Source organism: Stegostoma tigrinum, chromosome 28 (assembly GCF_030684315.1).
Source record: "Stegostoma tigrinum isolate sSteTig4 chromosome 28, sSteTig4.hap1, whole genome shotgun sequence".
NCBI lineage: Eukaryota > Metazoa > Chordata > Chondrichthyes > Orectolobiformes > Stegostomatidae > Stegostoma > Stegostoma tigrinum.
This window is the reverse complement of record NC_081381.1, coordinates 32,129,285-32,156,036: the sequence shown is the minus strand read 5'-3', so window position 1 is coordinate 32,156,036 and position 26,752 is coordinate 32,129,285. Positions and strand designations below refer to the sequence as shown.

At 45.4% G+C, this 26,752-nt stretch overlaps 1 protein-coding gene across 7 annotated transcripts in view; it reads right to left on the bottom strand.

Annotated features, from left to right (window-relative positions):
• Positions 1–26,470, bottom strand: part of LOC125466511 (rootletin-like) — a 103,660-nt gene extending 77,190 nt beyond the window's left edge. For 2 of the 7 annotated variants that reach the window (XM_048561090.2, XM_048561091.2), the window contains exons 1-3: positions 24,839–25,006; positions 9,390–9,537; positions 8,775–8,923 (exon numbers count right to left, since the gene is read on the bottom strand). In XM_048561090.2, coding sequence (XP_048417047.2) covers positions 8,775–8,923; positions 9,390–9,537; positions 24,839–24,991 — 450 coding nt within the window. In that variant the 5' untranslated portion in view covers positions 24,992–25,006. Of the gene's footprint in view, positions 1–8,774; positions 8,924–9,389; positions 9,538–10,640; positions 10,743–11,139; positions 11,436–24,692; positions 24,717–24,838; positions 25,007–25,982; positions 26,287–26,333 lie in introns of those variants that run through there. The other 5 variants (XM_048561093.2, XM_048561095.2, XM_048561094.2 and 2 more) reach the window with 5 other exon arrangements.
• Positions 26,471–26,752: the final 282 nt, after the last annotated feature.

Here is a 26,752-nt window from a genome sequence, read left to right as displayed (position 1 = left end):
CCACTTAACACTGGAGTCTGCAAGAAAACTTCACAGTAAGACACCAGATAACAGATGGCAGTACAGGAATAACTGGGAATAATTTGCACTTAGAGAGAAAGCATAAAGAAAAGGTATAACAAAGTCAGTTGTAACAGACAGAAAAGGTAACTTGATCGAGTTTTTTGAGAGAATGAAGACGACGATTGATGAGGGAAAAGCAGTAGATGTTGACTACATGGACTTCAATAAAGCCTTTGAGAAGGTCCCTCATGACGAACTGGTATAAAAAGTGAAGTCACATAGAACCACGGGTAAGCTGGCAAGATGGAAATGGCTTAGTCGTAGGAGACAGAGGGTAGCAGTGGAAGGATGCTTTTCGGAATGGAGGGCTGTGACTAGTGGTGTTCCACAGGGATCAGTGCTGGGACCTCTGCTGCTTGTGATCTACATAAATAATATGGAGGAAAATGTAGATGGTCTAATTAGTAAGTGGGCGGATGATACAAAGATTGGTGGAGTTGCAGAGAGTGAGGAGGATTGTCAGAGGATACATTAGGGTTTACATCAGTCGGAGGCAGGAGCAGAAAAGTGGCAAGTAAAGTTTAGTCCAGACAAATGTGAGGTGAAGTGTTTTGCAAGGTCAAGTGCAGGTGGAAATTATACAGTGAATGGTCGAACCCTTAGGAGTACTGACGTGCCGAGGGATCTGGGTTTGCAGGTCCACTGATCACTGAAGTGGTAGAGCAGGTAGACAGGTAGTGAAAAAAGGCTTATGGCATGTTTGCCTTCATTGGAAGGGGCAGTGAGCATAGAGATAAACAAGTTACGCTGCATCTTTACAGAACTTTAGTTAGGTCACACTTGGAATATTGCGTACAGTTCTGGTCACCACACTACTAGAGGATGCGGACGCTTTGACGAGGGTGCTATAAAGATTTACCGGGATGTTGCCCATTATGGGGGATTTTAGCTATGAAGAAAGGTTGGATAGACTGGGTTTGTTTTCACTGGAATGCAGGAGGTTGAGGGGCGACCTAGTAGAAGTTTACAAGACTGTGAATGGCATGGACAGAGAGGAACGTATGGGGCTTTATCCCAGGATGATGGAGTCAATTACTAAGAGATACAGGTTCAAGGTGCGAGGGTTGGTGGCGGGGGTGTGTGAAATTAAGAGAGATGCATGAAGCATGTTTTTCACACAAAGGGTGGTGAGTGCCTGGAACACACTGCCAGAGGAGGTGGTGGAAACAGACACAGTACCAGCATACAAGAAGCACCTGGACAAATACATGAACAGGGAGGAAATAGAGGGATATGGATCCTGTCTTATTTTAGTATTGGAGGGCAAAGTGTGTTGGCACAGGCTTGGAGGGCTGAAGGGCCTGTTCCTAGGCAATATTGGTCTTTGTTCTTCTTTGTAACGGGGCAAGGGAGTTAATATTCATATGAAAATAACTTTTAAAACTAAATTAGTTGCCAATGTGGTTCAGCTCAAGGTTACTTTAGAACAGAACTCTTCAAGCTTCATTGTAAGTACAGTGCTAGAGTTTTGCGTGCTGGTTGGGACTATGTTACAGACATTCATTACTGATGGACTCACTCTCCTCGCGCATAATGTACCAACGCTCACCGACTGACATTTTAATCTCTGCTGCACCCATGTCAATAGAATTGGATCTCTCTGCACCTTCACATCTTCAGCCCAACAAACTGAAGTTTCCACAGCAACACCTAGCACGTAACTGAGATGATGGGAACTGCAGATGCTGGAGATTCCAAGATAATAAAATGTGAGGCTGGATTAACACAGCAGGCCAAGCAGCATCTCAGGAGCACAAAAGCTGACGTTTCGGGCCTAGACCCTTCATCAGAGAGGGGGATGGGGGGAGGGAACTGGAATAAATAGGGAGAGAGGGGGAGGCGGACCGAAGATGGAGAGAAAAGAAGATAGGTGGAGAGAGTGTAGGTGGGGAGGTAGGGAGGGGATAGGTCAGTCCAGGGAAGACGGACAGGTCAAGGAGGTGGGATGAGGTTAGTAGGTAGCGGGGGGTGCGGCTTGGGGTGGGAGGAAGGGATGGGTGAGAGGAAGAACCGGTTAGGGAGGCAGAGACAGGTTGGACTGGTTTTGGGATGCAATGGGTGGGGGGGGAAGAGCTGGGCTGGTTGTGTGGTGCAGTGGGGAATTGGGGAAACCAAGCGGAGGCTTGGGGACCGCTTTGCAGAACACCTCCGCTCAGTTTGCAACAAACAACTGCACCTCCCAGTCGCAAACCATTTCCACTCCCCCTCCCATTCTCTTGATGACATGTCCATCATGGGCCTCCTGCACTGCCACAATGATGCCACCCGAAGGTTGCAGGAACAGCAACTCATATTCCGCCTGGGAACCCTGCAGCCATATGGTATCAATGTGGACTTCACCAGTTTCAAAATCTCCCCTTCCCCGACTGCATCCCTCAACCAGCCCAGTTCGTCCCCTCCCCCCACTGCACCACACAACCAGCCCAGCTCTTCCCCCCCACCCATTGCATCCCAAAACCAGTCCAACCTGTCTCTGCCTCCCTAACCGGTTCTTCCTCTCACCCATCCCTTCCTCCCACCCCAAGCCGCACCCCCCGCTACCTACTAACCTCATCCCACCTCCTTGACCTGTCCGTCTTCCCTGGACTGACCTATCCCCTCCCTACCTCCCCACCTACACTCTCTCCACCTATCTTCTTTACTCTCCATCTTCGGTCCGCCTCCCCCTCTCTCCCTATTTATTCCAGTTCCCTCCCCCCATCCCCCTCTCTGATGAAGGGTCTAGGCCCGAAACGTCAGCTTTTGTGCTCCTGAGATGCTGCTTGGCCTGCTGTGTTCGTCCAGCCTCACATTTTATTATCCTAGCACGTAACTCTTCAGTCCACACACAATTACTTGCCCTCAGACTCTCTTATTCACATTGAGCCTCAGGCTAAACTGCCAATCAGGTTGTGAGGGCTTCAGGCTATTTCCAGGGCAAGCTGGGCCATTCAGAGACGTTAGGAATGCTGCTGACAAGCTCTCACGTGTTTGAAGCCTCTTGCTTGTCTCCACGGTAACTGCTCAGGCATAGTGGAGAACAGGACTCTACCTTTGCGGCGATCTAAACTGAAACTAGGCTGGGGCCAGTATTCTAGGGAGCTTCATAACCAGGAGGTAGGGAAGCTTTTAATCTAAATACCGCATTGGGACCTGGGATTAGGTTTGGACAGATGTCATAAAGGTGTGTTGTGCTTCAGTTATACAGGGCATTGGTGAGGCCACACCTGGAATACTGCGCACAGCATTGATCTCCTTATTTAAAGAAAAACATAAATATGTTGGAAACAGCAAAGAGATAGTTATGTTGTCTCTTGAGAAAAAGTTGGACAGACTAGGCTCATATGTACTAAAGTAAAAGGGGACGTTGGCTGAAGCACACAGGATCCTGAGGGATCTCGACAGGGAGGATGTGAAATGATGTTTCATCTAGTGGAAGAATCTAGACCTAGGAGTAGAGATAATGGGAGCTGCAGATGCTGGAGAAGGTCTAGGCCCGAAACGTCAGCTTTTGTGCTCCTGAGATGCTGCTTGGCCTGTTGTGTTCATCCAGCCTCACATTTTATTATCTTAGACCTAGGAGTAATTGTTTAAAAATAAGGGGTCACCCATTTAAGACTGATGTGAAAAGTGTTTTTTTTGTCACAACAGGTTGGCAGTCTTGACAAGTCCCTGATGGAAGATGGTGGAAGCAAAGAACTTGAATATTTTTAAGGTGGAGATCGACAGTTTCTCAACAAGTGTGATGGTGAAATATTATCATGGTGGGTAGGAATGTAGAATGATTGGTTCAGCCATGATCTTACTGAATGGTGAGGCAGGCTTAAGGGCCTACTCCTGCTCTGATTCATGTGTTTGTACGTTCATACTGAATATATTTAAGGCTGTTAAATCAGAGCTGAAAGTCAATCACAGCAGGGTCAAAAGGTCACACAGTCTACTCCTGCTTCTACTAAATGTTCTTTTGTAGCCCAAAACCATCATAACCTTAAAAAGCAGACAGCTGCAGTGTGTCCCTTTCTGTACTCACCCCTGGCTGTAATTCAATTCCATGGCTTTCCCTGTTCCATGTTTCATTAGAAAACTACCTTCTAGATGCCTGGCCACATTATGGTTAAACCGTTAGAATGCAGCGGTCCGTTAGAAAGTCAAGATGTGTTTTTTTCTCCCCCTCAAATGGTTCAGGAACATCAAAGCCATGAATTCCCGCAGACCGCACTGCGCGAGGCCTCGGAATTATTTTTGCTACCTTATCCCGTCCCTGCAGGCCCAGATGGTTGAGTGTCTTACTGCTTTCCTCTCGAAATTTCCATACCAATAGACCCTGCCGTTCACTGGAACATCACCAGCCTCCCTGGGAGGATGATGCCATGGCAACCAAGCAAAGAATTGTGTTGCTCTTGTCAATGTGAAAAAAACAAGGGGGTGGGAAGCGGCTGCTGGAGGAACTGGAAGTCAGCTGATTGCTGGGATGTATTAATAAAACAGGGATCAAGCAAAGGGCTCTAAGCTTTCCTGGTGTACAGCCTGAGGGAGGGGATTAGTGGGGATTAACATCCTGGAACTTCTGCCCACGAAGGCTGTGCAAACAGATGGTCAGTGAGCCAAAGAAGAAAATGAGCTGGCACAGGGAGGAAAACTAACTGGCTGACGACTCAGATAACGCAGGGAATTCTCATAGCCCTACGCTGCTCTGTGGAAGGCCGGCATAGATTTGATAGCGAGTCTAACCCACCCTCTACAGCCCCCTTGTCCCACCTCCAAGAGCCCCCCTCCTCCTGGACACCAGCCCAAGGTCTCCTACCCTCCCTCGACCTCTTCATTTCCAACTGCGATTGCAACATCGATCACCTGAACCTTTCCACCCCTTCTCACTCACTCCAACCTCTCCCCCATGGGACATGCAGCCCTCTGCTTCAACCCTAACCTCACTATCAAACCCACAGATAAAAGGGGGCACAGTAGTGGTAGGGCCCACTGAACTTTACATCCCACTTACCTTCCCCAGCCCCACCCCTCCTCTCTATTTATTTCTGAGCTCCCGTCCACCCTCCATTTCTGAAGAAGGGTCCCGAACTGAAATCTCACTTTTCCTCCTCCTCCAATGCTGCCTGGCTCACTGTGACCGTCCAGCTCCACACTGTGTTATTCCTGACTACAGCATCGTCAGTTCTTACTATCTCTTTGATGGGGTGAATGACCTCTTTCTGGGCAATAATGGCTCTATAGTTAGCTTTTGCAAGTGAAATCCAATGCTTTGCTTTTTTCAAACTCAAATCTGTCACGTTTTCAGGTTTTAATTTTTTATTTCCTTTCCACCAGAGTCCACACAGACATCAGCTACCCTCTGGTATCTAACCATTCTTCATGCCTGTGATCTGACCTTGAAGATATGTGATCAAAACAGACCTTACAGCCAACTCCTTAATCCTGGCCTCATTCGCTCAGGCAGGCTGGTGATGGTATATTCTTAGTGTCACTCGTTTAGTCATCCAGAATCCCAGGTTAATGTTCAGGGAACACAAGTTTAAACTCCACAGTGTTGGATGGTGAAATTTAAAATCAATTTTTTTTAAAGTATCTGGAATAGCTAGTCAAATAGAGACCGTGTAACCATTGCCAATTGTAAAAACCCATCTGATTCTCCCGAGCCCTTCAGAGAAGGAAATCTGCAATCCTTAATTGGTCTGGCCTCCATGTAACTCCAGACCCAGAGCAACATGGTTGACTCTTAACTGCTCTCTGAAATGGCTGAGACAGCCAATCAGATCAAGGGCAGTCAGTGACACCCACATTCCCAACAGGAATAAATGAACACAATGCCTGAGCTAGTGATCAGGGACAGGAACCACTGTGATTTCCCCTCTTCCTAGCAATCTACGTTACTGAACCAAGGATTTATTCTGGGCACATGGCAGTTGAAGCATAGAACATCACCTTCAAGGAAATGCTGGATAAATATTTGAAGTAGAGGATAATGAATGGCTCAGTGATTAGCACTACAGCCTCACAGCAACAGGGACCTGGGTTCAATTCCACTCTAGGGTAACCATCTCCCTGTGTCTGCATGGGTTTACTCTGGGTGGTCCAGTTTCCTTCCACAGTCCAAAAGGTGCATTGGTTAGATGGAAAGTTGCCGTGAACTGTCCAGGGATGTGCAGGCTAAGTGGTTTAGCCATGGGAAATGCAAGGCCCACTGATGGGGAGATATGGCGTGGGTCTGGGTGAGATGCTCTTTGGAGGATGGGTGTGGACTGGATGGGCTGAACGGCCTGCTCCTACACTGTAGGGATTCCATAACTCTATGTCAATGACTTCTCTTACAATTTGTGTTTGTGTTGCAGTGGCTTGTGACAGGCATCCAAATCTGTTGTATCAGCTCTGGAAACCCCCACACGCTCACCGCCAGTCTCTATGGCTCAGTACCCCACAGTATCGCAGTAACCAATACAGCCTAATAGAAAACTTGAAAGTGAAACCTGAAACTCAGGCCGATACTGCAGTAGCTTGGAATGGGAGGCGTTGCATGCATATCACAAGCCAATGCCTTAAATTGAAAGTATTCAGTGATGCTAAAGTTCAGGTCTATATAAGGCATGTTTGAACATGTTGATGAACTACTGAAAAGGAAAGGCAAGCCCAGGCAAGTTGACTGCTCCTGGGCCACTGCCACCATTTACCTTGTTAATGAAACCTAAGCACATTCTGAACAGACGATGACTCCACATTAGGGTAAACACGGTTTTCCATTCCCAACACGGTACTGTGCCAGGTCACGGGGCAACTACCATGAGTGGGAGACCAAGTCTCTTCCACGCACATCAGTGTCAACAGAACAAAAACCAGGCTGAAGGGTCAAAACCACATTTCTTAAAGAACAGAATAATTGAACAATACAATGCCTTTCACCAGCTCAATCCCAAATTATTTTACAACTGATGAAGAATTTTTTGGGAACGCAGTTGCCATTTTACTGAAGGAAACCTGGCAACCAATTTGCATACAGCAAACCACCACTAGCATTGGCGACTGATCATTTGTTCCCTTAAGGTCTTGTGTAAGGGATAAACTAGAGAAGATAGTCCTGCTCTGCTTTGACAAATTGTCATAGGACCTTTTTCATCAACGTGAGGGGACCTTAGTCTAATGTACCAGCTAAAGGCAGCATCTCTTATATCACATCACTCCCTCAGTATAACACTAAGATGTCACTTTAAATTCAGAATTGTTGATCAAGTATTTTCTGTCTGTCTTCACTGTGGAAGAAAACTTCTCAAAGATACTTAAAAATTGAGAAGAGAAAGAAAGTGGGGAGGAGTTTAAAACAATCACCAATGCTTCGACAAGGGAGCATCCGAAACTTCCACCTTCTTCCTCAACCGAGGATTCCCCAGCTCCGTTGTCAATAGGACCCTCAACCAGGTCCAAACCATCTCCCGCACTTCCACCGTACCCCTTCCTTTCCTTTCCCTTCCCTTCCCTCCCGTGACAACGATAGGGTTCCCCTTATCCTCACCTACCATCCCACCAGCATCCACATCCACAAGATCATCAGATGCCATTTCCACCATCTCCAGCAAGATACCACCACCAGACACATATTACACCCCCCCCCCCCCCCCCCCCGCTGTCCGCCTTCCGCAGGGACCGCTCCCTCCGGGACACCTTGGTCCACACTTCCTTCCCCCAACATCTCCCCACACCCCTACTGCACCTACCTCTGTAACTGGCAAAGGTGCAACACCTGTCCATTTACCTCCTCCCTCCCCAGTATCCAAGGGCCCAAACATACCTTCCAGGTGAAGCAACACTTCACCTGCACATCCCAGAAGCTAGTCTACTGCATCCGCTGCTCACAATGTGGTCTCCTCCACATTGGGGAAACAAAGTGTAGACTTGGCAACCGCTTTGCAGAACATCTACGTTCTGCTCGCAAAAAAGACCCTGAACTACCTGTTGCCTGCCACTTCAATGCACCACCTTGCCCCATGGCCAACATCTCTGCCTCTGGCTTACTGCACTGTTCCAGTGAAGACCAAGGCAATCTCGCAGAACAACATCTCATTTTCTGCTTGGGGACCCTACAGCCCTCCGGACTCAATATTGAGTTCAATAATTTTAGGGCCTAAACTCTCCCCTGTCCCAGACCCCCACCCCACACACCAGGCCTTGTTACCACACAGCCTGCCATTACACACCCCCTGTTGTTAGTCACTAACAGTCTCCATTAACAACTATTCACCCTCCCAGCCTGATCGTTAGCAACTCCTTTGTCTATCCAACTGTCTTTCTCGCTCTTCGGGCTCTATCCTATCGTTTATTCCCTACCCCATCCCCCTCCCTATTTTCTGCATATAAACTGACGTTTTCTGAGCCACTATCAATTCCGAGGAAGGGTCACTGGACTCGAAATTTTAACTCTGTTTTCTCCTTCACAGACGCTGCCAGACCTGCAGAGCTTTTCCAGCAACTTTGTTTTTGTACCAATACCAGGGATAAGATCTTGGGAATTCTTTTAGCCCTAAAGGCTGAAGTCCTGAGGACCTGATGCTGACATCCTTGGCTCTTAAAAGAAGTGGATGTAAATATAATTTTGATGTCAGTCATTGAAAAGGTTTCCTCATCCAGACTTTGGTTCATGTCACCTCCACTTAATCTTGTCCAACCTGTCTCCAGGAGAAAATCTGTTATTTCAAACTGTGTCAACCCTCCGATGCCCTTGGTTCACCTACCCGCTCACTGATGGCATTGTATTTAATCGCCAGTTCATCGCGCTCAGCTCGGCTCTGAGCCAGGAGGTCCTCTACACGGGATAACTCCTGTTGCAAAATACGATTCTCTTCTTGAAGAGGCAGCATGGATGTCATCTCCAGGGGCAATGCTACAGCAGACAGAGCCAACATCAAAAGGGTACATATGATTAATTAGCTAAATCAAATGGGGGAGCAAGAAAAAATGGCACAAGCTATTTCTCACAATTCCTGGAGATGATGGATACCAAATGCAAGACTGTGTATCTAATGACATCAAGGCTTTCTGCAATGCATCATAGTATTCAGCAGAGTAAGGATTACTCACTGTCTGACTGTACAGTTACTATTTATTCAGAATGATGTGCAAACACTATGCATCACACAATGTTATGCTTTATACAGCAGAGTGAAAGATAAATTTTGGAAGTTACTATTTATATAACAGAGCAAGGATTACTTTCTAATTATGTGTGTTCTGCAGAGCAAATTTCATTCCAATTCTATGGCTGCAGAAGCACTGTTGGTTATAGTTTAAAAGAATCAGCAGGGAGGTGGTCTTTTATACTGTTGGCTCTTCATTACCTTTGTCCTTACCTGATATCTCCTCCTCCTCCTCCTCCAGGTTTCTGGTGACAATTTCTCGTATTTTGGCAGAAAGACTGGTCAGAGGAGAATCCGCTGTATCTCCTCGAAATAAAATGTCTTTCCCGTGGTCTGCACTCTGCACCGTACTCTGTAATATCTGTCAAACAAATTGAGAAACCTATCAAAGTGTCATCCTAGACAAACTCAGATGTTAGTTTGTGATTCCAGCCTTCCTGAAAGCTGTGGCTATTCTCAACATGGAACTGTGGACCTGGGCAAAAACCAAGTTTAATTGCCTCCATGCAACTGAGTCCCCAAAGGCAACTAACTAAGCAAATATCAAGCTGTGATGCCCCCATTTACTCAAACTGGTGCAGAATCAGTTACAATTGGCAAAAAAAAAATCAAAAGGAGACTTCAGGAAAATTTTCTCAGTAAATGGTTAGGATCTGGCATGCACTACTTGGCAGACATGTGGAGACAGGTTCAGCTGGAGCTTTGAAAGGAGAATTGGATAATTGTCCAAACAGACAAAGCCACCAGTCTGTCAGGGAAAGGTGAAGGAGTCGGAAGAGTTGTGTTGCTCTTGCAAGGATTCAAACAGCCAATTATCCTCCCTCTGCATTGTAACCATTCTGTGATCCTTGGTGTGATACTGAATTATACAGACTCCAGAGACCTGGTCTGAGCCACGCTAGCAACTCTCACCTGGACATTGTAAGGACTACTAAGTGCGGTAAATCCTCTCCCAACTACATAGCACCTTGTCATAGAATGTGCAGGTAATGGATGAGACCATGCAGTCACCTCCTTTCAACTGATATCCTAATGGTCCTCACCACATGGGTTCACGTGAAGGGTGGCTATTTGGACCAAGATCAGAGAAATACATAGGACCAGAGAAGACCATTTGGTCCATCTATCAGCTTCTATTGTTCAGGATACATTCTGTCCTATTCATCCCAGATACATTTCCCTCGTAAAAAATTACCAACCACCACGCCCTCCCTCTTGATTATCCTCACTGACTCCCCCTATCAAAGTTTAACCCATCCATTTTCTCTGTACTAGAGTTCAATCAAGGTTCTTGTCACCTCGTGAGTATGTCCCTGACTTCGATCCAGAAGGCCCGGGCTCCAAACGTGTGTCATAACACATCTGAACAGTTGATTAAACATACTTAACGATAATTTAACTCCCAATTATCCCTTCACCAAGTCCCCCATCAGTTTACTGTATTCTTGGAGAATCTGAGGCTACCTTAAAAAGGCATTTAACTCTCGATCCGTTAAAATCTCACGTGTTTCTTCAAGTTTTTTTATAACATTAGCCGTCTCCTAGCCGCTGAGGTCTAGTTTGCAATCACGAGGAATCAGAAAACGGAGACGCTGAACGGGATTTATAGAGAATTTTAAAAAAGTTCCCCTACCAGAACCCCTGAGGATAGAGGCCAAATGAAGAAAACAAGTGCCAGAAACTACGGGAGGGGTCTGACAGTATCCACAAAGAGAGAAAGCTAATGTTTGGAGTTTGAAGAGTTGAAGTTTTCAGTCGAGATTCCAGCATCTGCAGTAATTTGGTGTTAGATATTGAGGCCAATTCGAGCTGCCTCCCCACTTTCTGTTGACATTAGCTAACAGAACAGAATGCAAACTTGCTCGCATTGTTTCGTATCAGTAAACTGACCGATCACATGAAGCTGAAACCCATTGAGCGCAACGCGGCGCTGATTGCAGGAGCCCCCCCCCGGGGAACCGACCTGGATCACCGTCTCCAGCTTGTCCCCCTCCTCGGCTGCACAGTTTCCACGAGAGCTCATCGAAAGATCCGACCAGCATAGGGGGAAACTTTCCAATGGAACTTGCAGCGCAGGTCAGGGCGAAGGCAGGGAAGGTAATCGATCAGCCCGCTTCAATGAAGTGACCACTTCCTATGTGTTTCTTCTTCAAGGAAGCCTACGGGGGGAGGGGGGCGAACTGGCATCCCCCTCCCCTCTCTCTGGGCTTTGTCTCCGTCTCCGTTTTAGTTTCTCTCTCTCTCTCTCTCTCTCTCTCTCTCTCTCTCTGTCTGTGTAAACACCTTTTGATGCTGAACTGAATCTCAGTGCCTCGCCCGCGTGTGTTTATCATTGGACAGTGTTCTCAAATCTGTTGTTTTCCCCCAGCTCACAGCGCTGAGAGCTAGGATTAAATTTAACCCACCTCCCAACACTTGAGTATCTGGCGGGGAAACAAGAGCCATCATTTTGGAACCTGCAAGGTCCTAGTGTCTGACACTGTACAATATTTTCGCATTTGATTACTGTCTGACTAACATTATGTTTGACTCTGGGTTTTGTGGATAGTCAAACTCCAATGTTTTGTTTCTTACTTGATATGCAACTGTACAGAACAGAACTGCATTTGTGACCGTGTGTGTGTGGGAACTGCAGATGCTGGAGAATTCGAGATAACAAAGTGTGGAGCTGGATGAACACAGCAGGCCAAGCAGCAAATTAGGAGCACAAAAGCTGTTATGTTGCTTTGTAAATTGATTGAACGGTAAAAATTCAAAAATGATTTGAGCCAGCATTGATAAAAGTAATCTATGACTAAAGCTGAACCTGTCCAAATTGCAGTTCAATGAAACAACATTGTTAAACTGTAAATACATTGCGACTGGTGAGTGCTGAATAAATTTCCAAGGAAATAGACTCGAATGGAGCAAACACGGGAGTACATGTAGTTTAAAAAAAACTGATAGTCTTCCTTAGACTATCACACATCTTTCAGCCTTGGCTGAGTTGATAACTATTTCACCTCTGGGTCAAAGTTCAAATCCCAGCCCAGGGCTTGAGGGTACAAATTTTGGCTGACATTCATTTGCAGTACAGGAGTGCTGCACTGCCACAGCTGTCTTCCCTTACATGAGGTATTAAACTGGGGGTATTACCTGCCCAGTCAGGTGGGAACTGATGATCCCCTGGCACTGTTTTGTAGAATTGTGGGGCAGTTTTCTCCACTATCTAGGTTATTACTGATATCCTAATCAATGGGAGGAGAGGTGCCAGTGTTGGACTAGGGTGGACAAGGACACCACACCAGGTTATAGTCCAACAGGCTTATTTAAAATCACAAGCTTTCAAAGCACCGCCCCTTCGAGCCCGGGTGCTCTTTTCACATCTCCGAGGGAAGGAGCAGCACTTCAAAAGCTTGTGATCCTAATCAACAACAGACTAATTGGTCAGTGTCACATTGCTGTTTGTAGGAGCTTTCTGAGTGCAAATTGGCTGTTTTCTACATTACATCCTGTGGTTGTGAAAGGGGCCAAACAAACGCAAGACTTTCTTTCTAACACTGCAATGTAGAAGGTCTTCACTTAGGCAGTCACTCAGGATCAATGATGATTTGCCTGGTTCTGAGACCAGCAAGCAGTCCATGGAGTCATAGAAAGGTACAGCCCAGAAACAACCTTCGGTCCAAGACAACCAGATACTCTACGTTAATTTAGTCACATTTATACAGTCTGCAAATTCTGCCATGAGTAGGTGGTTCTCAAAGGATTGGGTAGATGAGGTCGTAAATCATCGTAGAATCCCTACAAGTGTGGAAACAGGCCCTTCCACCCAACAAGTCCATACTGACCTATCCCCTTATAATCCACCTAATCTACACGTCCCTGAACACTACGGACAATTTAGCATAGCCAACCCACCTAGCTCCCCCATCTTTGGACTGTGGGAGGAAACTGGAGGACCCAGAGGAAACCCACACAGACACAGGAAGAACGTGGTAACTCCACACGGACAGTTGCCCAAGGGTGGAATCGAACCCGGGTCCCTGGCGCTGTGAGGCAGCAGTGCTAACCACTGAGCCACCGTGCGGCTCTAGGTGTTTGGAGGTGCACGTCCTCTTTCTCATGTCTTGATTTTACCTTGGTTGGTCGCCAAAAAAAATCTCCCAACATAGTGCGTCAGTCAGTTAAGCTTCCTGCTTGAGATGACAGGGTCTCCCATGAGCCAGGAGAGATGTTTGACCTCTTTAGATTTACTCAGAGTACACACCTGAAGCTTTTCTGCTCTTCTTCTGGCAGTTGCTTCAGGATTCTGGAGTGGGACATACAGTCAATGTGTCCTCCTTTGGGCAATTAGTAGCTTGGTGCTGGCGCATGTTAGCTTAGGCCATGTTGCTGCCAATGGACTGCCATTTATGTCACTGCATTTAGCTGGAATTTAGGCAAATGATGAGGCACATGCACAGCTGCACCATTTTGTTGCATGTAGATCATAGCATGCATCGTCTGTTCTCGTGGCTCAATTGAAAAATGCAGCAGAAAGGTTTCATCCCATGTCTATGCTGAGTTAACCAAGAACTACAATCGACCTGAACAGCCTGGGTTGGCGTGTACATAAATTATCCCTGAAGGCTACGCAGTGATACCTGCGGAAATGTGTAGGTCTAGACGTGGGGTGGGTGCATGATTGAGTTTTGCTGAGATGCCCTGCAGTTGAATATCCAACTGGCACTGCCTGTCTTCACGCGCTTAGACACTGAGTGAGGCACGCCGGAGAGCCCTATTGAAATCTCTCGAAAGTGGACTCGAGCAGAAGACAGCATACTTGGGTTCAGGGACCTGGTGGGGGGAGCTGTTGGTGAGGAAATAAAGTGGAAAGAAAGAAGTTGGTGCCACAAAGTGAGAAACATAGCAAAGTAGGAATACAATCGGTGACTGACAACAGAACAGAGCAGTATAGCTGTGAAGCAAAGTAATTACCGGGGTCTTTTGACGTGCAGGGGAGCTGGAGTGTCTTGCGATCTGGGCTGAGTCTGCAGGTTCTAAGACCCAGCAGACACTCGGCAGGCGGGTGTGTATGAACGTCCTCCTAGCAACTGCATGCGTCTGTCTCCGTGGTAACTGTGCCAAATGTTGCTTGCTTCCTACCACCTGCAGCACTCGCTGTGACCATCAGGTAGCCGAAATACCCTTGGAGACTTCATACGGCACCATGTTTACAGAGTGCAGTTTAGGTAAATTGTGCATTTTGTCCCTGTTCTGTAACTGTTGCTTAATGAATACATTGTGTGCCCTTGACTGACCCCTTCCCCAAATCAATACAAACATTATTGCCCACGTCCAGCAATAAAGCTACCCGTAAGCCAGCTCCCCAGCACAGTTGAGGTGGAGGTATCTAACTCAAAGTTAATTACAAATTTGGAGCTGCACTTTACAGTGCACATAAAAGCTCGTCTTTCTGTGTTTGCATTCTGAATTTTAAAAGATATTGCATTTGGACTGTCCCTTTCAGGGCCCACAATGTTCCAAAATGTTTTCTGTCCAATGAAGTAATTTCTGATTGATGTCACTGTCATGATGCAAGAAATACAGGAACCAGTTTTCACACAGCGATTTCCCACAAACAACAACGAGATAATGACCAGATAATCTGTCTTAATGGTGTTAGCTGTGGATGAACACTCCTTCGATCCAGTGCCATTGTTTTTAAATCTGAAAGGCGGCATTTTTGAGACTGCAGCACTCCCTCACTACTCTACTGGAGTGGTAGCCTGGATTTTATGCTCAAATCTCCAAAGGTGAACTTGAAAAGCAACAAAACTTTCCAACTGCAGATTTGTGTCATTAGTCATCTCCTTCTCACCTCCAAAAGTTGATATTGTCCACCTTTGTTCAGGAAATAGTTATAGAAAGTAGCTGTGAATGAAAACCCACAAACCAACACTGGCCAGATTTCAATGTCATGCAAGTTAGTGGTTTCAGGCCAAACCAGTGCACCACAACAGAACTTCTTAAAGATTTATTGTCAAGCCTGGTCACACCAAACAGCACACATCAGGATCTCATTTTTAACCAGGTTTCTTCCCTTCCATTTCTGAAGAAGGGTCCCAACCTGAAATGTCAGGTTTTCTTGCTCCACTGACGCTGCCTGGCCTGCTGTGTTCCTCCAGCTCCACACTGTTATCTCTGACTCCAGCATCAGCAGTTCTTACTATCTCTATTAACTCTTGCTGAGTTACGGGGGGCATATCAACAGGAGTCAGCTTCTTATTCAATTAGACCATGGTTCGCACTCCAAAATTGTCAGTCTCTCACCCAAGAAGCAGCTTTTCACTTAGAAGTCAAAGTCCGAACAGATGCTTAAATTTATCAGGTGATGCCCACACACACACACACACACACACACACACACACACACACACACACACACACACACACACACACACACACACACAGTCTTAACAAGACTCATTGGTTAGTGAAGCACAGCAGGAGCTTTGGCTGACTTTTATTCCCCCTCCCTATCTTAAAAGGATGCTTAGGTCAATTGCAGTGCCCTGTTTTTCCCCTGTTGAGGGACATTTAACTCATCACAGACCCAGAATAGAAACTGAAACTTCAGCAGATCTGGCTGTGTTGGTGGAGAGAAAACAGAGTTAAGTCCAAGTGACCTTTCTTTAGAACTTTAGCAGTGAGGTAAAGGTGGTATTTATGCTGATAGAGGGGTTTTGGGGCGGAAAAGGAGTGAACAGATAGATGGAAAGAGAGAGAAAGAAAATACAAGTTTAGGCAGGCAAAGGAATTGTTGATATTCAGCAAGTGAAGAATAGAAGCGGGGTAGATGATAATGGGAACTATGAGTGGGTGCAATGGGTTGGCTGGTGCTGAAAGCAGCCCACGTCACGACAGGACATGGGCTGTGGGGGTGACTAAACGACATGGAAGTGGCTGGTCAGGCTGTAAAATTGTTGAACTCAATGTTGAGCTATCTTTGAATTCTCTTCCTTACTGGCTTACTATCAATTGTACTTTTAACTGCCTAACTTTTTTCTTCTCTCCTCTCAGGGCTCCATCGCCGTCTCTCCGCAAACATTTTCTCCTCCCACCACTCCATCATCAGCATAAACACCACCTTTTCCTAGCTGCTCAGTTCTGAAGAAGGGTCACGGGACTCAGTTTTCTCTCTACAGATGCTGTTAGACCCACTGAATTTCTCCAACAATTTCTGTCTTTCTTTCTTTGAAATCTCCGGTATCTGCAGCTCTTTGTTTTACTGTAAAAGTCAGGAATTTCGGATTGGCATTCCCGAATATCCGACTGGGTGCTGCTATGAGAAAGAAGAGCTGCGTGTCTGCAACATCTTTAATTTCTGCCCATTCCAAAACTCTTTACAGTAAATGTACTTGAATTGCAGATATGCTGAAATGCAGGAGCAACCAGTGAGTACACTTTTGTTTGTATTTCAATTCTGTCTGATCACGTTCTTCTCTTAACACCCAAACAACATATTTTCCCTCTTTCTTATCATGCTTCAACTACTCTACTTGTCACAAGTATCTTACTGCATCTCCAATCACATTTAGTCTAACTTGTTTTCATTCTTCCAGGCATTAAACTGCACAGAGATCTCTTTAGATATCACTACGACCACTTGAGTTTAGGTAACCAGGGAATATAATACAAAATTAATCACCACTGGAAGTGGGAAGGGATGATGTATTTTAAAATTGAGATTTTGTTACATATTTAATAAATACTATAAAAGGTACAAATTAAAGTCTAAGAATTATGTCAAGAAGTTTTTAATCACAGTGAAAAGTGCCTGAAGTGGTCCAATGAACATAGAACATAGAACATAAAACATAGAACAGTACAGCACAGATGTTGTGCCGAACTTTTACCCTAAGGTCCATTTAACCTCCACCCCTACCTTTTACTATCATCCATATGCCTATCTGATAGCCACTTAAATGCCCCTGATAAGGCCGACTCCACTACCCTCTCTGGTAATGCATTTCCACACCCTGTCCACTCTCTGAGTAAAGAGCCTACCTCTGATGCATCCCCTATATCTACCTCCACTCACTTTAAAACTATGTCCCCTCGTAATAGCTACCTCCATCCTAGGAAAAAGTCTCTATCTATATCTCTGATCATTTTGTACATCTGTAAGTGAAGGGAAAATATGATGTAGCAATCAATCAACAGGCAGTTACATTGTATATTTCTACAGATATCATATTGGATTCAGGACATTCAGTTGAGATTGTGTAGGATGTTGGTGAAGCCTCTTCTGAAGTACTGTGTCCAGTTCTGACCTCCCTGTTATAGGAAAGATATTACTAAGCTGGAGAGGGTTGGGAAGAGATTTACCAGGATGTTACTGGGAATGGAGTTATAAGGAGAGGCTGAACAGGCTGGAACTTTCTTGACTAGAGCATAGCAGGTTGAGAGGTGATCTTATAGAGTTTATAAATAATGATGGGTACAGATAAGGTGAATGGCAGATGTCTTTTCCTTAGGGTGGAAGATTTCAAGACTAGGGGGCATATTTTAAGGTGGGAGGGGAGAGATTTTAAAAAGACATGAGGGGCAACTTTTTTTACACAGAGAATTGATCATGTGTGGAATGAACCTCCAAAGGAAGTGGTGGATGTGGGTACAGTTATAACATTTAAAAGACATTTGGATAAGTACATGAACAAGAAATATTTGGAGCGATATAGGTGAAGTGCAGCCAGGTGGGAATAATTTAGTTTGGAATTGAGGTTGGCATGGACTGGTTGGACCAAAGGATCTGTTTCTGTGCTGTTGACTCTGACTCTAGATGGATGAACTAGATCTGAATGGCTTCGCTGGTCTTTAAGGCACATTAGGAAGCCATTTGGCTCAACATGCCTGTGCTGTCTCTTTGCGAGAGATGTCAAAATAGAGTAGCAGGATGGGAATTTCTACATAGAACAGCAAAAATATTAATTATCAAATGTATTTCCAATTCCCTCCTGAATATTACAAATGGATCTTCATCCACAACCCTTTCAGGCAGTACATTTCAAATCATAACATGCTGTGTAAAAATCAGTAAATTACAAAAAGTATTAAGGCACATTTCGAAGCAATCACCAGGGTTTATGTTCAAGTGGCAGTTGTGCCTAGTCTGTGCTCAGAGATGCCAATGAATGTTATCATTGAGACTCAGAGTGACCTTGCCCTATGAGATTATTCAATTTTTCAACAACCCCAAAACAGCAAGCACAAACTCAATAATTGTTTTGATAGCACAACAACAATATTGATAACAGTTCAAAACTCATTCAGGATTCAGTTAGCTTATCTCAAGCAGAATAATGCAGTAGATATTACATTTAGCCTCAGAAAGAAGGACACACATTTTTATAGCACCTTTTACAACCCTAAACGTATCACTTTCCAGTCAATGAAGTACTTTTGAAATGTAGTCACTCGTGTAATAGAGGAAACACAGCAGTCAATTATGTTCAGCAAAATTCCCAGGAACAGCATAGAGCTAACGACCAGATAACCTACTTTTGTGACGACATTTGGGGAATAAACACTGGTCAAAATACTGACAAAATCTCCCATGTGCTTCTTCAAAATAGAAGCCAGACAAAAAGGTCTGATGTAACTTCCATTTTAAGGTTTCAACCGAAACTGATAATATTTGCAACAATGAAACAATTCCTCATTATTGCTCTGGAATGCTAGCCTTGAATTTTCTTTTTATTCACTCGTGCAACTTGGGAGTTGCTGGCTGGGTCAGCATTTATCACCCATTCTCTAGTTGCCCTTGAGAAGGGGGTGGTGAACTGCCTTCTTGAACCACTGCAGTCCATGTGCTGTGGGTTGACCCACAATGCCCTTAGGGAGGGAATTCCAGCATTTTGACGCAGCGACAGCGAAGGGTGGCAATATATTTCCAAGTCAGGATGATGAATGACATGGAGGGGAACTTGCAGGTGATGCTGTTGCCATATATCTGCTGCCCTTGTTCTTCGAAATGGAAGTGGTTGTGGGTTTGGAAGATGTTGTCCAAGGACCTTTGGTGAATTTCTGCAGTGCATCTTGTAGATAGTACACACACCTGCCACTGAGTGTTTGTGGTGGAGGGAGTGAATGCTTGTGGATGCATGCTAATCAAGTGGGCTGCTTTGTCCTGGATGCTGTCAAGCTTCTTGAATGCTGTTGGAGCTACACCCATCCAGGCAGGTGACAGTATCCTGACACATGCCTTGTAGCTGGTGGACAGGCTTTGGCAAGTCAGGAGGTGAGTTACTCACCACAGTATTCCTAGTCTCTGACTTACTCTTGTAGCCACTGTGTTAATGTTTTGATTTGATTTATTATTGTCAGATGTACCAAGATACAGTGAGGAGTATTGTATTGTCTGCTAACCAGACAAATCATACCTTACATAAGTACATTAGGGTAATAGAACAAAATGCAGAATACAGTGTTAAAGCTACAGCAAAGCTGCAAAGAAAAATGAATCTAATATATGAATGGTCTGTTGCATCTGATAACAGCAGGAAGAAGCTGTTCTTGAATCTGTTGGTAGGTGTTTGCAAACTTTTGTATCTTCTGCCCAATGGAAGAGGTCTTTGATTTTGTTGGCCAATTTCCCATAGCAGCAAGAGGCATAGACAGAGTCAATGAAGGAAGTATGACAAGTCAGGTTGAGTTGCTGGTCAATGGTCACGCCAACTGACGTTGATAGTGGGGGATTCAGCAATGGTAACACCATTAAATGTCAAGGGGTGGTCATTAGATTGTCTCATATTGAAGATGGTCATTGCCTGGCCTGTGTGTGGTATGACTGTGAATTACGACTTGTCAGCATATTGTCCAGATCTTGCTGCATTTGCTCCTCAGTATCTGAGGAGTTGCAAATAGTGTTGAACATTGTGCAATCTTCAGCAAACATCCCACTTCCAACATTATGATGGAGGGAAGATCACTGATGAAGCAGCTGAAGATGGTTGGGCCTAGGTCACTACTCTGAGGAACTTCTGCAGAGATGTCTGACCTCCAACAACCATGACCATCATCTTAAGTTGTAATTAGAACATTTAAAAGACAGTTGGGCAGGTACATGGAGAGGAAAAGTTTAGACGGATAAAAGCCAAATGCACACAAACAGGACTAGTTCAGTTTCAGAAATCTGGTTGGTACGGACACGTTGGGTTGAATGACCTGTATCCGTGCTGTACACCTCTACAAACTACTACGTACCTGGTTAAATTCTCTTCCACCCTCTTCCAGTGGGCACGAGATACAAAAGTTTAAAAACACCTACCAGCGGAGAGCTTGCCCCTAGATACCCACTGATTCTAGTTTTGCTGGGTTTCTTTGATGCCACACTCATTAAATGCAACCTTGATACCAATGGGAATCACTCTTACCTCACCTCTGTAACTTAGGCCTTTTGTCCATGCTTGAACCAGGGCTGCAATGAGATCAGAGGCTGAATGGCTCTGGTGGAACCCAAACTGGTCATCACTGAGTAGGTTAACATTTGCCATTACTTTACTGATGGGGCAGTAACTGGCTGGGTTACATCTATCCAGCTGTGTGTGTACAGGACATACCTGGACAATTTTCCACATTGTTGGGTAGATGGCACTGCTGTAACTGCACTGGAAGAGCTTGGCTAGAGGAGTCACAAGTTGTAGAGCACAACTCTTCAGGACTATTGCCAGAATTTGTCAGGACCTAAAGCTTTTGCAGTATCCAGTGCCTTAAACCATTTCTCAATAATTATGTGGAGTGAATTGAGTTGGTTAAATACTGGGATCTGTAATGCTGGGGATCACTGGAGGAGGCTGAAATGGATCATTTACACAGCACTTCTGGCTGAAGATGGACCAGTGACCAGTGGGGTACCACAAGGTTTGGTGATGGGACCGCAGCTGTTTACAATATATATTAATGATATAGACAAAGGCATTAAAAGTAATATTAGCAAATTAGCTAACACGAAGGCAAATTACTATCTCAATGGAGTCAAGTTAGGTAAAGGGGAAGTACAACAAGATCTAGGTGTTCTTGTACATCAGTCAATGAAAGCAAGCGTGCAGGTACAGCAGGCAGTGAAGAAAGCTAATAGCATGCTGGCCTTCATAACAAGAGGAATTGAGTGTAGGAGCAAAGAGGTCCTTCTGCAGCTGTAGAGGGCCCTGGGGAGACTGCACCTGGAGTATTGTGTGCAGTTTTGGTCTCCAAATTTAAGGAAGGACATTCTTGCTATTGAGGGAGTGCAGCGTAAGTTCACGAGGTCAATTCCCGGAATGGCAGGACTATCATATGTTGAAAGATTGGAGCGATTTGGCTTGTATACACTTGAGTTTAGGAGGATGAGAGGGGATCTGATTGAGACGTATAAGATTATTAAGGGATTGGACATTCTGGAGGCAGGAAGCATGTTTCCGCTGATGGGTGAGTCCAGAACCAGAGGACACAGTTTAAAAATAAGGGGTAGGCCATTTAGAAGAGAGCTGAGGAAAAACTTCTTCACCCAGACAGCAGTGGATATATGAAATGCTCTGCCCCAGAAGGCAGTGGAGGCCAACTCTCTGGATACTTTCAAGAAAGAGATGGATAGAGCTCTTAAAGATAGTGGAATCAAGGGTTATGGGGATAAGGCAGGAACAGGATACTGATTGTGGATGATCAGCCATGATCATAATGAATGGTAGTGCTGGCTCGAAGGGCCAAATGGCCTACTCCAGCACCTATTGTCTATTGCTGTGAATGCTTCAGCCTTATACTTTGCACTGATGCGTTGGGCTCTTCCATCATTGCTAGTGGGGATATTGTGGAGCCACCTCCTCCGGTGAGTTGTTTAATTGTCCCCCACCATTCACAACTGGATGTGGCAGGACTGCAGAGTTTAAATCTGATGCACTGGTTGAGAGATCATTTAGCTCTGTCTATCAATTACTGATTACACTATATGGCAAGCAAGCAGTCCTGTTTGGTAGTTTCACCAGGCTGACACCTCATTTTTAAGTATGCCTGGTGCTGCTCCTGGCATGGCCTCCTGCAGTGTCCACTGAACCAGCATGGATTCCCTGGCTTAATGCTAATGGTTGAGAAGGGGATATGCCAGGCCATGAGGTTACGGATTGTGCTGGAGTACTATACTTCTACTTTTGATGGCCCACAGCACCTCATGGATGACCAATCTTGAGTTGTTCGAAACCTTCCCATTTAGCACTGTGATACTGTCACCCAACACAATGGAGGTATTCTCAATGTGAAGGTTCTCAATGCTTTATCTCCACACAGACCATACAGCAATCACTCTCTTACCAAGACTGTCACAGATAGATGCATTTGCAGCTGGCAGATTGATAAGAATGATATCAAGTATATTATCTCTCTTATTGGTCCCTTCATCATCTGCCACAGAGACAGCCTAGAAGCTATGTCCTTTAGGACCAGTCAGCTCAATCAGTGGTGCTACAGCCAAGCCACTTTTTTGTGTTGGACATTGAAATGCCCCACCCAGGATACATATTGCATCCTTACCACTTACAGTACACCTCTAAGTTTTGTTCAACATGGAGGAGTACTGATTCATCACCTAAGGGAGGACAGTAGGTAGTTATCAGCTGGAGTTTCCGTGCCCATCTTTAACCTGAAGTCATGGGACTTCATGGGGTCCAGAGTCAATATCGAGGACTCCCAGGGCAATTGCCACCTGACTGTACACGACTGTTCCACCAAATCTGCTGGGTTTATTTGCTGCACCTGTGCACTAGCTTTCTACATTTTGTGCATAAGTACCCCCAAGTGTTGTTGCGTTCCAGTTTTCCACAGTTTTTCTTCATTTGATTAATACTGTTTTGTTCTCTCTTCCAAAATGAACAACTTCACATTTTCCCACATTATACTCCATTTGCAAACTTTTTGCCCATTTACTTAACCTATCAATATCTCTAAACTAAGATAACAAAGTGTGGAGCTGGATGAACACAGCAGGCCAAGCAGCATCTTAGGAGCACAAAAGCTGACATTTCTCTGATACAATATCTCTAAACTGTTTGCATCCCTGTCAAAACTGCTTTTCCAACTATTTTTGCATTGTCTGAAAATTTGGCCACAGCACATTCACTTCCTTCCTCTGGTCACCATCCTGTCACTCTTTTAAATAATTCCATCCCAATGCCGCCTTCTCCTACAAACTCTTTTACATTTCAATTGAGCTCTGCTAGAATGATCAACAAAGTATGTGAGCACAAGGGCCTTCCTGGGGGGAAAAGGTCAAGGCATAAAAAAATGTCTTCCCATTGAGTGGAGTAATAGGAAACAACATTTAGCATGGGGCAGGATATGCACAGCTGAATTTAAAATAAATTGGAACTGGGATTGTGGCAGTGTCCCTAAAACAAAACTCAATTGTTCCTGATCAGCCATGAGGCTTGGGGACCGCTTTGCAGAACACCTCCGCTCGGTTCACAACAAACAACTGCACCTCCCAGTCGCAAACCATTTCCACTCCCCCTCCCATTCTTTAGATGACATGTCCATCATGGGCCTCCTGCACTGCCACAATGATGCCACCCGAAGGTTGCAGGAACAGCAACTCATATTCCGCTTGGGAACCCTGCAGCCTAATGGTATCAATGTGGACTTCATCAGCTTCAAAATCTCCCCTTCCCCCACCGCATCCCTAAACCAGCCCAGTTTGTCCCCTCCCCCCACTGCGCCACACAACCAGCCCAGCTCTTCCCCTCCACCCACTGCATCCCAAAACCAGTCCAACCTGTCTCTGCCTCCCTAACCTGTTCTTCCTCTCACCCATCCCTTCCTCCCACCCCAAGCCGCACCTCCATCTCCTACCTACTAACCTCATCCCACCTCCTTGACCTGTCCGTCTTCCCTGGACTGACCTATCCCCTCCCTAACTATACTTTCTCCACCTACCTTCTTTTCTCTCCATCTTCGGTCCGCCTCCCCCTCTCTCCCTATTTATTCCAGAACCCTCACCCCATCTCCCTCTCTGATCAAGGGTCTAGGCCCAAAACGTCAGCTTTTGTGCTCCTGAGATGCTGCTGGGCCTGCTGTGTTCATCCAGCCTCACATTTTATTATCCTCAATTGTTCCTGATGTTTGGTTAGATACAATGCTTACACATCTATCCAAGCATATGAATTAAATATTCTTGTGAAGTAGCGTTAGTGTCCTTACCTCTGGGTGAAGAGAAGTAGAATTGTAAAATCCCTACAGTTTGGAAACAGGTCCTTCAGCCCAACAAGTCCACACTGACCCTCACAGCATTCCACCCAGACCCCACCTCATCTACACACCCCTGAACAAAACAGGACAATTTAGCAAGGCCAATCCACTGTGCTATACAGCACAGAAACAGAGCCTTTGGTGCAACTTGTCCATGCCAACCAGATAAGATATCCTATATAAATCTAGTCCTATTTACTAGCATTTGGCCTATATCCCTCCAAACCCTTCCTATTCATATATGCATCCAGATGCCTTTTAAAATGTTGCTATCATACTCACCTGCAGCATGTCCTCTGGCAGCTCATTTCATGCACGCGTGAAAAAGCTGCGCCTTAGTCCCGTTTATATCTGTCCCCTTTCACCTTCAACCTATGCATTTTAAGTGTGGACTCCGACACTCTGGCGCAAAGACTTTGGCTACTTACCCTATCTGCGCCCCTCATGATTTTATAAGCCTGTATAAGATCACCCCACAGCCTCAGATGCTCCAGAGAAAATAGCCCCAGCCTATTCAACCAGGCAAACAAAACCAATTCTGACTGTAACAGCTGCTCCTTTTTTTGAGAAATTTTCAGCATTGGAGCCGATTTTCTCAAATTCTAGGAGCGGTAAGACTGCTTTATAAGCTAATGTTGTTTTGAAACTTCGCGGTGGGGTGGGGGAGGGGGAAATCAAATCAAGGTACTTCAAAAAAAGGAAGTGAATCCACAGAGGAGATCCGGGTTCAAAACCCAACTGCTCCAGAGATGTAATGATCTCTGAAAACACTGAAAAATAGAAAGCAAACCAATCAATCAATCAGAAGCAGGCTATTCAGCCCCTCAAGGCTGTGCTACCATTTTATGTGTAGTGAAGTATAAACACAGATGGTGAAGTGGTCGAGCTTGGTTTAATTAGAAATTAATAATTAGTAGTTAAGGCTAACGTGAGTCCTCCCCAATCCTTCTGGTCATAAGAGGCAACCACTAACGGGCTTAGGCTTCACTGAAACCTGAAAAAGCTACAGGCCATTCCAGAGTCAGGGCATTTGACTACTCCGTACCAATCACCACTCCCGGATCATTTTCAAATCTCACCCTAAATGATACATTCGAGACTTAAAGAACGCTGGCAAATCAAAAAATGCTGAAAGCATGTTACAAGGCAAAAGTTTCCAGGCCCTTCAACACTTTGTCTCTTTCTAACGTGTTCTTGTTATGTAAGGAACTGAATTTAATCTTTTCTTGATCAAAACAAGAAAATACTGCTCATTTGCGGCTGACTATCGGAAATCTGGCATTTACACAGTGCCCTTGCTGCAGTGAAACATCTCAAGAGGGAAACCGGATTAAGATAAATATGCGTTTGCTTCCGAGATCCTGCCACGAATAACAATAAACGCGAGGCTTAGAGACGGACATTTCGCTAAAACTGTGGTAATTTTGCCGAGAAAAAGGAACGTTCAAACATTCGTTAAATTGCTGGTCAGTTTATGACGACTTCCCGGTTATTGTTTCCAGGTCACACACTAATCTCCCGTCCCCCAGTTTTCGCCGCTTTTGTTCTTTGTGCCGTGAATTCTTCTCCTACCTCTTACCACCCTCCCCGGGCACTGTGCTCCTCCCTCTGCCCCGGGGCGGGGGGGATCGAGCGCCGATCTCGGCCGCTGCCTTCAATCTCTGCCGGCTTGCTCCCTTCTCCGATCCTGAGCGCGGCGAGGAATTTCCCCGGAGCCGGTAGGAAGCAGAGGGGCCGAGAGGGCGCTAAATGCCACCCGATGCTGGGTCGAAGCCGAGCTCAGTTTGCATACTAGGGGACGCAAGGTTAGAGCCCACGTTAACCCTGCACTGTATACAAAAGGGCAGATCGCGGCTAAAGCTGCAGGGTGTGCATCATATGCCGACGTCGGTTTAAATTCATACTGATCCAGGTTAAACTTACCAAGGACATAGACAGTGGCCTCGGTTAAGCCACGGGCTGTGCGCAGAGGACCTCTGGGCAAACTTGCAACATTTGTAAATAAACTAACAGGACCCGCTCTCCATTCGGAAAGACGCTGGCACTTTACCTCAAATCATCAACAAACGCAGGAAAAATTACTAGTGTGTCAGGGCAGAGCGTGATGAAGCTGAAAACATGGTAAAGAACTGACATCGGAACAATAGCGCCGGGAAAGAAAATTGCGTATCTAATCCGAAATGTGTCTCATTTCAGTTGAATACTGTTTGCAATTTTGAAGGTGCTTTCATTCCCTGAACCCATGTCGGAGTTCACACGGAATTAAGAGGTCCAGAGTTCAGGGCAGCAAGTGGTTGGTACTTTTGAAAGGTAGCCTGCCTTAATCCACTGCTCCTTGTTAA